The sequence below is a fragment of the Neofelis nebulosa genome, chromosome 2 (assembly GCF_028018385.1).
Source record: "Neofelis nebulosa isolate mNeoNeb1 chromosome 2, mNeoNeb1.pri, whole genome shotgun sequence".
NCBI classification, from domain to species: domain Eukaryota; kingdom Metazoa; phylum Chordata; class Mammalia; order Carnivora; family Felidae; genus Neofelis; species Neofelis nebulosa.
The window spans coordinates 15,491,347-15,504,318 of NC_080783.1; the positions used below are offsets into that span (position 1 = coordinate 15,491,347).

General features: G+C 45.8%; 3 protein-coding genes across 10 annotated transcripts in view; 2 read left to right on the forward strand and 1 right to left on the reverse strand.

The window, feature by feature from the left end:
- The window catches only part of MOGAT1 (monoacylglycerol O-acyltransferase 1), a 116,971-nt gene extending 116,509 nt beyond the window's left edge, over nucleotides 1-462 (reverse strand). For all 8 annotated transcript variants that reach the window (XR_009254848.1, XR_009254847.1, XR_009254845.1 and 5 more), the window contains exon 1: nucleotides 134-462. Coding sequence is in view for 3 of the 8 variants with exons in the window: in XM_058703423.1 (XP_058559406.1) it covers nucleotides 134-227 (94 nt within the window). In the remaining 5 variants the exon portion in view is untranslated. The remainder of the gene's footprint in view (nucleotides 1-133) is intronic.
- Nucleotides 226-3,424, forward strand: LOC131505705 (uncharacterized). Its single transcript, XM_058719549.1, has 3 exons — nucleotides 226-401; nucleotides 457-737; nucleotides 1,827-3,424. Exons 1-3 carry the CDS (start codon nucleotides 226-228, stop codon nucleotides 2,162-2,164), a joined length of 795 nt encoding a protein of 264 aa, XP_058575532.1. The 3' UTR covers nucleotides 2,165-3,424.
- A 6,856-nt stretch (nucleotides 3,425-10,280) lies between these two features.
- FARSB (phenylalanyl-tRNA synthetase subunit beta) overlaps nucleotides 10,281-12,972 on the forward strand; it is a 72,172-nt gene continuing 69,480 nt past the window's right edge. The window contains exon 1 of the mRNA XM_058703378.1: nucleotides 10,281-10,573. Coding sequence (XP_058559361.1) covers nucleotides 10,516-10,573 — 58 coding nt within the window. The 5' untranslated portion in view covers nucleotides 10,281-10,515. The remainder of the gene's footprint in view (nucleotides 10,574-12,972) is intronic.

Genomic DNA, 12,972 nt, shown 5'->3' on the forward strand with positions numbered 1-12,972 from the left:
GCTTAGGCGGAAGAAGGGCTGGTATCTCAGCTCGTCCTTGGCCAAGCACTGACCGCGAGGGAGGAAACGGAGCCCCCCGCACTGCGGCGTCTGGCCTGGGTCTCGCGCGGCCGGGAGCGCGCGGGGTCCTTACCGAGCAGGAGGAAGGACAGGACCCACTGCAGCACCGCGGCCGTCTGCAGCCGCCGCGCCAGCGGGATGTTCAGCGGCGCAAACTCGACCTTCATGGTCCCGCGCGGGAGGGGACTGCGCCGACCGCGGGCGCTTCGAACCTGGTGGCTCCGCGGCGCGTGGGAGGAGCGTGCGGCCGGATCCGGGCCCCGCGCCGGACACCCCCGGGGGCGGAAAGAGGGGGACGGGCGGCGGCCGCGGAGCAGGCGTGGGCAGAACTTCGTCCGGGGGTGGGGCGCGAGGGCTGAGGCTGGGGGCTGCCAATCGCGCGCGCCCGGGCCCCAGTGCAGCTGGCGCTCCCGGGGCGCATTGGCTGGCGCGCCGCGGCGCTGGGGAGAGCGCGCCGCTTTGGGCACTAGGGGTGGCCAGAGGGGTCAGCTGGCCGCCCGTCGGAGCTCGGCAGCGTGGGCTCCGGCAGCCTTGCGGAGGACCTGGGATCTCCACCGGGATCTATTGTTCGGCTGATCGATCACCTTCAGCATCCGCCCTTAAACCCACCCCTTCCTCCGAACTCTCTGAGGCTGGGGAAGTGTTGGTTCAAAGGTTCGCCTACCAGGTGGAAGGAGGTGCGGGACGTAGCTTCTCTGGTCGCAGGGTACTCTTGTGTTTACTGGTCTGTATCCCCTCCACCACCCCCATAAACCCAGAGGAAAGGGGGGGGGGGAGAAGGGAACAGGGGTTTGGTCTCCTCACTTGGGTACTCAGATCTCTACACTAGTCCTGGAAACCTTTCGCTTAATCATTTATTCAACAGATATTGACTGAATATCTACCACATGCCAGGAACCATTGTGTCCCTGCGTATACACCTGGTAACCCAGTCGCGCGTTCATTCTGCTCTCAGAGAGCATGGATTATGGGCAGAGACAAACATTAAGCAAAATAACCACACAATTGAGTGTACAACTGCAAAGTGAAACCCTACTGTGAATGACTGAAGGAAGGTTCTTAGGACTTAGACTGGAGGTCAGGGAAGTCACTGAACAAGTGACCTTGACTGGAGCTATAAAGGTGGATCTAGTTAACTGAGGGAGTCGTCCAGGCAAAGAAGCACATGTGCAAAGGTCCTGGAGCTGAAACTCAAAACTAATATAGTGGGAGCTCAGGTAACAGGGAGATTAGGGTGCAATGAGGCAAAAATGGCAGCCAAAGGCCAGATCCTTGCAAGGCTGTGTTTAGGGTTCAAGTCTTGACGCTAAAACTTGCCGCTGAAGGGTTTCAGTTTGATGCATTAAATGGATAGATTCTCAATAATTGCCTAATCCTTGTGAGGACCTGCTACCTTTTTTTTTTATATGAAATTTATTGCCAAATTGGTTTCCATACAACATCCAGTGCTCATCTCAACAGGTGCCCTCCTCAATGCCCATCACCCACCCCCCTCTCCCTCCCTCCCTTTTCTTTATAAATATTAGGTTAATGTGTAGTGGGACAACTCCAAGTGGCAAGTGGCTGTCCAGTCATTGCTAGAACAGATCTGCAACAGGACAAATCAACAAAGTTGATTCGCCATCACCACCATGCCCCTTTCTCCATCAACATTTTACTGGAAAGTTGGATAAGAAACAAATACTACAAAGTAGTGCAGAGTTGTTTGTGACTTTATGTATACAAAACTTCCTGGTTTGGGTTTTTTGTTTTTGTTTTTTTCTTAGTTGAGGAATCACTTTCTTCTCATTTAGACTTCTTCCCTAAACCTTCCCCCGGTGCTAATGGGGATACTATGAGAATACTCTCCAACATTGTGGGGAGCCCTTCACGCATCCTAGAGCAATCCTGTGAAAGAAGCATTAGCTTTTCAAGGGAAGCATTTTCAAGAATTTCAAGGAAATCCAGGCCCAATGTCACACAGCTGGCAGAGTGGAGCAGCTTCAAATACAGTTTTGTCTCAAACCTAGAGAGAAGAGCCATCCCTTCAGTAAATGAATGTCACATAGAACAAAGGATTGCTGAGTGCTTGCTTTGCCCTGGTGTTGATGACCAAAGTAAATGAAGACATGGTCTCTGAGCATTAGAGCATTCTGTCATTGGTTATTTATGAAAAGGCTTCTGCCAGGCACAAGGTTGAAAATAAGTACGGGCTAGATCTCGCGGTCTGTGGGTTCGAGCCCCACGTTGGGCTCTGTGCTCACAGCGCGGAGCCTGGAGCCTGCTTCAGATTCTGTTGCCTCCCTGTCTCTCTGCCCCTCCCCCGCTTGTGCGAGCGAGCACGCTCGCTCTCTCTCTCTCTCTCTCAAAAATAAGTAAACATTAAAAATTTAAATAAAATAAATGGTAGGATTGGTTAATTAGTTGAATTCACAGTTTCCTCGTAAATGAGAAGCGCAAGGCCTCCAGACTCCTACTAATCAAGTAGTAGGACTACTGAGTCGAGTTTTTGTCACCTTCCCAGGCCCTCAGCTAGTAGAAAACAGCCGTCATAGCCTAGCACGACACACTGCAGCAAAGCATGGCCCCACCAGGGCTCAGTTGGTGTAACAGCCTCTCACCATTTTAGAAGCAACTATTAGATCACTCATTCAGTATTCAGCACATTCCTCTGTGTATATATTATGTCCCAGGTTATTGTAGCCAAATGATTACTGGAATTAAATGGTGAGAAAGTTTTCATTTATCGAGCTATTCAAAACAATGCTTCTCTATGAGTTTTGTTGATTTCTGGAACTGAAGTTGACATGAAAACACCAACCGTAAACATTATCTTTCTTAACCCCATGTTTCATGGAATGGGGAGCTGAGAGCAGAGAAATTAAGGGATTTGCCCAGGATAACCCAGCCAGTTACTGACAAGGAATAGACCCAGCTCTCTTCATAGCCATCCTAAAACAGAGGAGGAGAAGCAAGGTGGTATGAGATAATGGTTTCAAACTTGTATTTTAGCAGGGGAGTTTTTTTCAACCTTCAAAGAACTCTGACTTCTAGAAGAGATCCAAGTGAATCTGCTCTAAGTGGAAAAGAAGTGACCTTCTCAGCATCTCCCTCCTTCCCAAAGTGGCTGTATTTTTAGCAAAATGAAATTGACATTAAACAGTTACAGAAGCTCTGAGGGTTTGCAAAACCCAGGTTGGAACTACTGTTTGGCTATTTGTGTGTGTGTGTGGGGGGGGGCATCCTAATATCTGGAAAAATACAGAGTTTGAATGGGGTTGCAGTTAAAAAAACCATATAATGTCAACATTACTGAGTGGTTAGCACCTAGCAACTACTGTGTCCATACTTTTTGGTGTTGTGTGATTTAAACCTCATAATAATAGCACTCCGGTTTAGGTACGATTATCTTTTACCACTGTGCCAACTGAGATTACAGGTGAAACTAATTGGTCATCTAGTAAGTAGTAGAACCAAGTTGCTGTGTTTTGAAAATAGGTTTGGGGGCGCCTGGGTGGCTCAGTCCGTTGAGCGTCCAACTTCGGTTCAGGTCATGATCTCACGGCTCGTGAGTTCGAGCCCATCGTCGAGCTCTGTGCTGACAGCTCAGAGCCCGGACTCTGCTTTGGATTCCGTGTCTCCCTCCCTCTGTCTCTCTCTCAAGAATAAATAAAACACTGAAAAGAAAGAAAATAGGTTTGTCTGATTCCAGAGCCTGAGCACATAACTGCCATACTGAGCTTTTCCTTTTCTAATTTTATTCATTTTAGAGAGAGAGAGAGAGAGCGTGCATGGGAAAAGGATAGAGAGAGAGAAAATCCCAAGCAGGCTCCACATTCAGCATGGAGCCCGAAGTAGGGCTCAGTCCCCTGACCCTGGGATCATGATCTGAGCCTACATCAAGAGTCTGACGCTAACCAACTGAGCCACCCAGGCTCCCCTGAGCGGTTCCTTAAATGATATCGCAAGGAAGGAAGGGAATGTCATTGAAATAGAGAAGTCATGGAATAATGAGCAGAAGAATCAGAGGACAAAGTGTGTCATAGTTTAGGCTGGGATTAGTTATTCGATCAACAAATATTTACCAACCACATTCTGTGTGCCTGGCATCGGGTATATGCGAGTGAATAAAACATACATAAAATTTTTAAAATACAACAAAAATACATCAGACACCTCTGCTGTGGCAAATCTTGATGAGGTCATGTGGATAGAAATCAACACTGTCCTGCTTGGAGATCTGATTCCACCAACCAAGGATGGTTCCCCTTTCTAGTCCTCAACTCTAGTTAAAGCAGAAGATGACAGTTCCGATTGCCTCATAGGTTACAAAAGCCTACTCGTGGCAATGAATAACGTAAACATCACTTCCGTGTTCTATTATTTTCTTTCTGTGCATTTCATGACAGCTAATTTCTACTAACTGGAAGAGAATGATGTTTTTCCATAACACGACATTCTACCGTAACCTAAGTCAATACGTTCCTGTTTTTAAGTTTGAAAAGGAAATAGTATTCTTCCTGGATTGACAGTTCTCAGAGGGCATAGTTTAGGAGAAAGGTCACTTTTCCAGTTTTCATAAGGTGCATTCATCATAAAGGTAAATATTCTCTCTGTCACTCTCTCTCGCTCTCTCTCTCTACATACATACATACACACCCATGAAACTCAAACGTCCTGGTTACCATAATTCATTGGGAGTGACCAGATCTGGTTAAAGTTGATAGAAGGCCATCATTATGGTAGTTTCAGTCGAATGTTCTTCAGGAAGTTCTGTTTTTTAACACTCTTTTGAACTAAGTTAAAGACATTTGTTATGGACCCTCTGTATTCTTATGGTCCTCTCAACTGATCTGAGCAATCTGCCCAGTGCTCTGGGCAGAGATGCAGGAGTCTTGCCCGAGATAGTGAGGCTCTATAGCCATCGTGATTTCTCTTCTCATGACCCTCACCCACACCTTCTGTTTGCACTTGGCCTGGAAACCTATGAGGTTCCAGCAACCCAAGTGAGGGAGGAATGAGGAGAAAGAGACTGGAATGATCTGCTACCCACCTGGGGCCAGGGTCAGGTCCTGAAAGAGGCAGTTGGCAGGGTCCAAAAGCAATGTATTTGGAGTTGTGGCACAGCACAGCCCACGACTTCCAGTTCCAAGAAGGGCCAATCCAATGGATGGTCTTGCACTCACGTTTGTATCTTTCTAGTTGTTTATGGCTACTCGTATATGACCTGTTGATTATGCTGGCCTATTGTTATTACTGTTTTTCTTCAAACACATGCAATTGCCCCAGTCTTAGCTGCTATCGTTGGTCCCCTAGATTATTGCAGCCTCTTACCTGACCTCCCCACCTTGAGTTTGGCCCTCTGATCTAACACTCCTAATTCCGTGTACACAATGTACTCAAAGTGGTCTTTCCAGAAGACTTCATTGATCGTGTTATTTCTCTGCTTAAAATCTTGGAGTTTCCCCTCATTGTTCTGAAGATAAAGTCCAAACTCTTTGATGTAGTTTTGGGCCCTGCATTATAGGGCATCTACCGACCTCTTGAGTCTCAGGTGTAACCCTCTACCGTTCATGCTTTAAGCCATCTGAACTTCATGCAGTTAAACAACCAAATTTCAGGAAGAGGAGGGAGACACCTGGGGCTTGAGAACAACCATTTAAATGCTTCTAGGTTTCTCTCCACTCTCTGTTCTCTTGGTGTCAGTATCATTTTATCTCATCGCAGGTTATTTTCTCTGAGTGGTGGGAAACATGGCCACCAGTGGCTCCAGACTCATACCTTAGCTGCTTCCACCATTAAATAAAATGGACCTCCTCAGGTTCCCTGTGGTCCCAAGTCCAAGATCCAGGTAGGATCAGGTGCTTATCCCTGGTAGACTGGCATGAGATACAGGGTTCCATTGCTTTAACATGGTGACACAAAGGTTTAACCTTGTGCTGTGAGAAATAAGGCATCCTAGGCAGATTCACCCAAGTTTCCTCAATCATAATGAGTTAGAAGAGAGAAATGAAGGAGTTTAGGTCAATTTAAGTATTTTGGGCCTGGGTAACTTGGTGGATGGTGGTGACTTTGAAAAGGATAGGAAACACATGAAGGAAGAGTTTAGGGGTAAGGAGAAAGTTCCGTTTTTGAGTATGACATGCCAGCCTGTTGGCCACCCAGGTGCAGATGTTCAGAAGTTGGTAAGAAACGTGCACAGAAGAGAGAGATGGGCTGGAGGTTAGAATGGGGGCCATCTGTGTTTAGATAGTAGTGGAAATGAGACTGTTTGGGGAGAAGATCACCAGACATAACTCTGGAGGGAATCCTATACTGAAGAAAGGGAAAGGGGAGTGTGCGAGGTACAGGAGGCCATGAGAGTTAATATTTATCACATGCTAAACCCTACCATGAACTACTGCTCTTAAAATTTGCATAACCATCCTATGGTATGCCAATGATGGACATATTATTGTCACCTTCATTTTATAAGGAACGGAGGCTCATCAATAATCAGTACTTGGTTCAAGGTCTCAGTGAGCAGTAAATGCAAGGTTTGCATCTGTTATTATAGAACTCTCACCACTACAGTGTATTGTCTCTCACAGAGAGCTAGTAGAAAAATCCAGGGAGCTAAACAGAGGCAGCTGGAGTCAGGAAAACTAAGAAAGGAGAATTTCTAGAATGAGGGGATGGTCAATAATATAAAGTGTCTATCAAGTTTATTTCCAAAATACAATTTAAGATGACCACTGGTTTGACAACTGGGAAGTCAGTGCCAATCAACCTGACTGGGCAGGTCTAGCAGGCCTTCTTGGTTCTAGATAGATCCGTCGGTAGAAACCCAAGAAGAAAGATGGGCTTTGATCTTGTCCTAAAAGTTTCAGGGTAACCTACAAAGGGGTTAGTGTCCTGGAAATTTACAGGAAAGACATACAAGGTTTTAGCCAGAACAGAACCAGTTTGGGATGCACCACAATTAAAACAAGGCCCCTTATGGTAAATTGTATCATCTACAACCTGAGCTTACAGCGCTGTCTCATCCTACTGGAGGCATCAACTTGAGTTTTACTAAGCTTAATGCCAGGGCAAATTTATAGTCTCAGATCACTGGGCTGTTACCTTGAGTATAAACATCTAATATTCACAGGGTGCTTGGCAGGTTTCAAATTGTTTCCAAATGCGTTGTCCTCACAGCCGTCCGCTGAGGTTCTGTCTCCAATTTATGGATGAGGAAACTGAGGCTGGGATTGGACAAATGTTTGTTTTGGGCATACCCCTTGAAACTATCTGCTGTTGTAGTGTGAAATGTCATAGGCATAATACTGCATTTTTAAGTGCGGGAAGGATTGCAGACCTCATAGCTTCTCTTTCTCAGTTGCTGCTCAACCCATAAGCCTAACAGGAAAGTGGCACAATCATTTCAGAAACTTTCACTGTGTGTTACACATTTTACAGGCAAAAACAATCGTGCTCGCCCAGATCTACGCAGGCTCTCCTGTCACGTAGCAACGGAAGAACTGGATTGTCTACACATGTCTGAGGAGGCAGAGGCACTGCACGTGACTGTGTTCTATAGGAACCTTGTAGTTTTTTCCCTCATAACAAAAACATACTTGCTAATTACAGTTCTGTTAAATACAAAGGGTACAGTGAAGGAAATAATCTCACCATCTAAAGACAACTACTGTTAAGAAAAAAATTAAGGGGGTAGCTCAGTTGGTTGAATTTCTGCTCGGGTCATGATCTCATAGTTGTGAGATCAAGCCCCACATCAGGGTCAGCATGGAGTGTGGGGCCTGCTAGGGATCATTTCTCTCTGCCTCTTCCCCACTTGTGCCTGTGTGCGTGCTCTCTCTTTCTCAAAATAAGTAAACTTAAAAAGAAAAAGAATTATATTTGAGACTAAAGTGGAAAAAATAATAATGATCACATGTCTTGTTTCCAGTTTGGGTTTTTCGGTTTTGGGGTTTTTTTTACAACGAACGATGTAACACTGAACATTTTTATTTGCTCACCTGGGGCACCTGGGTGAGAGTTTCTCAGAGAAATATTCCTGGGAGTTTAATGGCAGTAGGGTATGCACAGGTTCTGCTGTTCTAAGTAAGGCCCTATTTTCCAAAGCTTATACTTCCAATTCTTGCCAACATTTAGTTTGGTCAGACTTTCACATTTTTATCAATCTGGTAGGCGTGAAAATGTATTTCCTTATGGGGCACCTGGGTGGCTCAGTTGGTTGAGTGTCCAACTCTTGATTTCGGCTCCAGTCATGATCTCACGGTATATGAGTTCAAGCCTTGCGTTGGGCTCTGGGCTGACAGCTGTGGAGCCTGCTTGGGATTCTGTGTGTCCCTCTCTCTCTGCCCCTCCCCCACGTGCTCACTTTCTGAAAATAAATAAAACATTAAAAAATATTTCATTATAATTTGAACTTGTATTTCCCTAATTTCCAATGGAAGGAGGACTTTTTGTGTGTGTATTGGCCAGCCCATCTTTTGTTTCTAGGAAATGCTGCCATCTCATTCTTGCTCTCCAGCTGGCTTTAGAATTAGACAAAAGAGGCACCTCCCTACAATTTGTGATATACACTCTCCTTTTCCAAGTGTCTTTCCTATCAGTCAGCTGAGCACCTGTCATGAACACTGGTGTTCTAGTTTTCTCTTTTCCGTTAGAATCCTCTAAACATTCAGTCCTAGCAAAGGTACAAAGGATGAAAAAGCAGGATGAACGCATTGGGGGATACAGGGAGATGAGAACAGAATTCCGCTGGTGGTTTGAGACAAACAGGAAACTGACTAGGATAGATGATAATGACAGCTGCCTTACTTCTAGGGCCTAGGACTTAAGCATGTTAATCATTTATGAGCATTCCTGATCCTTAGGATAATTCTCTAAGGTGTATATTATCCCTGTTTCGTAGATAAAGAAAGTGAGGTTCAGAGGCAACAGAACACTTTGGGGTTCCCAGAGGAGAGCAGGTCAGCATGCAATAATTTATGAAGTCCTTTATTTGTTAATTGAGAGCTGAGTACCAATTTGGCAGAAGATTTTGTTGGGCATGATGTTTGCTATTGACTTCTGCCAATCGGTTATGTTGGGCACTGGGAAGGGATTGCCCGCAGTCACGGAGGGAAACTAATACAGTGAAAACTTGCTTGATGGTAGTCAGAGAGGCCTAAGTTCCACTCCCTACTGCCCCCACCTGAATGGCTTTGGAGGCCTCACTCACTAAATACTAGAAAGGATAAAGGCAGGTCTCCCTCATGAAAACGCCTCAGCTCTGCCTTGAGTGGTGAGTGACTCCATTTGTGCCTCAGTCTCACCATCTGTAAAATGGGAATAATGGGTGCCTAGGTTTGTATATTAGTTTCCTGTAACAAGTAACCATGAACTTGGTGGGTTAAAACAACAAATTTATTCTCTCACAGTTGGAAGCCAGAAGTCCAAAATCAGTTTCACTTGGCCAAAATCAAAGTGTCTGTAGACCCTCCAGGCCTGTTCCAGAGGTAAGGGAGAGTCCATCATTGTTTCTGGTGGCTGCTGGCATTCCTTGACTCGTGGCTGCATCACCACAATCTCTGCCCTCACGGTTATACTGCCGGCCCCTCTGCTGTTTCTGTCAAATGTCCTTGTGCCTCCCTCTTCAAATGATGCATGTGATTGCATTTAGGGCCCATTCTGATAATCCAGGATAATCTCTCCATCCCCAAATCCTTTATCTGCAAATACTTTCCAGATGAGGTGACATTTACAGGGGCCAAGAGTTAGGACCTGATATCTTTGGGGGCCTCTATTCAGCCTATTACATTTAGGGTTGTCATAAAGAGGAAATCCGCTACTGATGGCGGAGGACTGAGCACAGTATCCGCCAGCAGACAGCACTGCCTAACCACCAGTTTGTCTCTTTTTCTAAAAATGTCTCTAAGACCCTGTGTCTTAAAGGGCTGCTGCAAGGCTCAAACCTAGAGTACAAGGGAGACTGTACGTAAGCGCGAAGATTGAAGCCCAAACTGCGGCCTGACGGTTTCTCCAGATCCCACAGCTCAGATTTGCACATTTTTCTCCGTAGGCTGTCAGAGACCCCTCCCGCTCATCTTCTCACCTCCCCAGGGAGAGGATGCTCCACCTCCAGGCCCCGCCCCCGACGTGCCTCCCCTTGTGCCCCTCCCACTAGTTTGGCGTCCTCCGCCCATAGTGGGTTGGAGGCGTGAGGGCCTTTGCAATCTGCCTATTCCACTGCCTATCAAATCGTAGCACGTTGTCGCCAATGTTGTCTCCTTTCTCAGCCTGCACGTTATTCATACCACGCATATGGGTTTAAGGAGTTTAACTATCGCAATTTACGTGCCTCCAGATGAAAAACGAGGCAGAAGCTGTTGGGAGCCGACTGGCAATATTGAAGGGAGCCCGCACAAGAGGGAGCCGGGTCCTACGTGCCTCGCGCGCTGAGCCCCGGCCGGTTCACCGCGCAGTCGCAGTAGATCCCGACTCGCCATGCCGACTGTCAGCGTGAAGCGGGATTTGCTCTTCCGAGCCCTGGGTCGGACCTACAGTAAGTGCGGGCGCCGTGGCCTGGCTTTGTGCCTCTGCTCCGAGGCTGGGACCCCCCCCCCCCCGCCCCCCTTCAAAAGGCCTTCGTGAGAACGTTCACGCTGCCCGGCAGGTTTTGGCCTCGGGTGGTCCGGGTAGAGACGGGGATGTCTGGCGGTCGAAGCGGCCGGGCTGGGCTGAAATAGCCTCTCCCAGCTCGCCTTGCCAGGGCTGGTGTTGCATCATTCGCACGTGCCAAGCTGGCCATGTCATTCGTTCAGCATTCTCACATGGAGCATCTGTTGCGTGCTTCGTGTCAGGGGATAGAATAGGAATGAAGCTCTGGGTTGCATCCCGAGTGCAGCTAGTTGAGCACGACAAGAAGAGCTCTGTAGGAACAACATTTATGAGGCATTAGGGGGTAGAAGCTTGAGCAGGAAGTGGTGGCATTCTATCTTACTTTATTAATGTTTTTTGAGCACCTGTTAGGTGCCAGGCGCTGTTCCTGGCGCTTTGGGAATACAGCGGTGCGCATGACACGTAAGGCCCCCGTTCACGTTCTGATGACGGAGGCAGACAATAATTAACCAGCACACTAATGAACTGATTCTGGATTATGTTAAAGGCTATCGGGGAAACAAAAATACTGTGCTAAGAACAACGTTAGATAGGATAGTAACACCTGAGACCTGAATGACGACGAGGAGTCTTTACCGGGCGGGCACAGTCTTCATGCTACACTTGGTGTCTTTTTTAGTTCTGAAAACATCCCCATTTAGAAAAGGGAGGAAACAGTGCAAATTATCAGCGGCCATATGGTTGTAGCGGTTGAAATGATAGCTGTCTCTCCCCATAGTTATCAGCTTATATAAGGGCTGTGGCAACTGATTTGTGAGAACTATTTTTGGATTTTAAGGTTCAGTATAAGAGAGACCTAGTCGGTGTAACAGGTACTGCTGCCTAGAATGTTACCACGAAGATAGCTTTTAAAATGTTTCTAAAGTCGCAATTTTAGATACCACATATTCTTCAAGTATTATTCTTTGTCGGGTTCTGCCGTAAGTCCCTGAAAATAGAGGTAATACTTTTTGACTTCTGAATTCAGCTCTAATTCCCTACACTGTTTTATTTTACAATGTGCTTATTTATATTTCTTAACCCATTCTAAACCATGTTCTTACTAATGGTATATGCCTGAATTATACACGATGGTATGGGGCAAATATTTAAGACATCTGTGATCAGTTACCACCCAAGTATCCATTTCTGAGAAAGTAAAAAATACTCTAGGTTTTTAAAATGGTGAGATTTGTCATCTATTTACATCTATCTGATTTCATAGATTCTCTAGCGACCCCTCCCATGTTTTTCTTATTGAAAGTGATCAGGCAAGCTTGATTTCACCTCCCCCCGATAAGTATCCATCAGCTAATGGCTCAAATTTCAGAGGGGTGCCCGGGTGGCTCGGTTGAGTGTCCGACTCTTGATTTTGGCTCAGTTTATGACCTCGCAGGCCATGAGTTCGAGCCTTGCATCAGGGCTCCATGCTGACAGCGGAGAGCCTGCTTGGGATTCTCTCTCTACCCCCATCTCCTGTCCCTCCCCTGTGCATGCATGTGCTCGCTCTCTCTCTCTCTCTCTCTCTGAAAATAAATTAAAAATAAATGAACTTAAAATTTCAGTCATGAAGGTTGATGTTAATGAGGTGTACTTAAGGCAGGTTAGAAATACCAGTCAGTTTATATTTCTTGTATTTTTTCTTGAAACTTAATTGGGTTGAGGTCAAAGTTGGAAAAGCATGTTTAGCAAAGCATCTAGTTTGCAAGTTAGAATGGGTCCCTCTTGTTTCTTACCCTCTTTTTTTTTTTTTTTGTTAGTCTTCCTCACTTTTTATTCTCAGATATTCAGTCTTTTGTATGCACATTCTATTTTTTTTGAGTCCTTCCAAGGTTTGCTTTTTGTCCTAAATTTCATTGTTTCTCCCTGTCACTACCTTCACCATCTTTTTGCTTACCAAGGAGATTTCTCAAGCTGCTTTTGTTCTGGTCCTTTTCCTTCTCTGGGGCCGTTTTATCTCCTTAGTCTACCTTTTTAATCACTTTTCTGCTCAGGTGTGTTCCTTTTGCCACAGTTAACATTTTCTTGTTAACTGATTTATTATCACTGTTCGGTTCTGCTCCTGCTCTGCCTTGGTGTGACTGCTGACGGGACTGTCAGAGCCACCTGTATATGTCCTACAAACCTCTAAGGGGTAGTCACTTAGATGTGTTGTTTTGTTAGAATTATTAATCACAATTTTGTTCTTGTTTCGAAGCACGTGAAATACAGCGGATAGGAATAAAACAAATTGTATAATGAGGCATTGAAAGATGCAGTGTTTTAACGGTTCTAAACTAAATGGTTACTGATCAAATTGTTTTC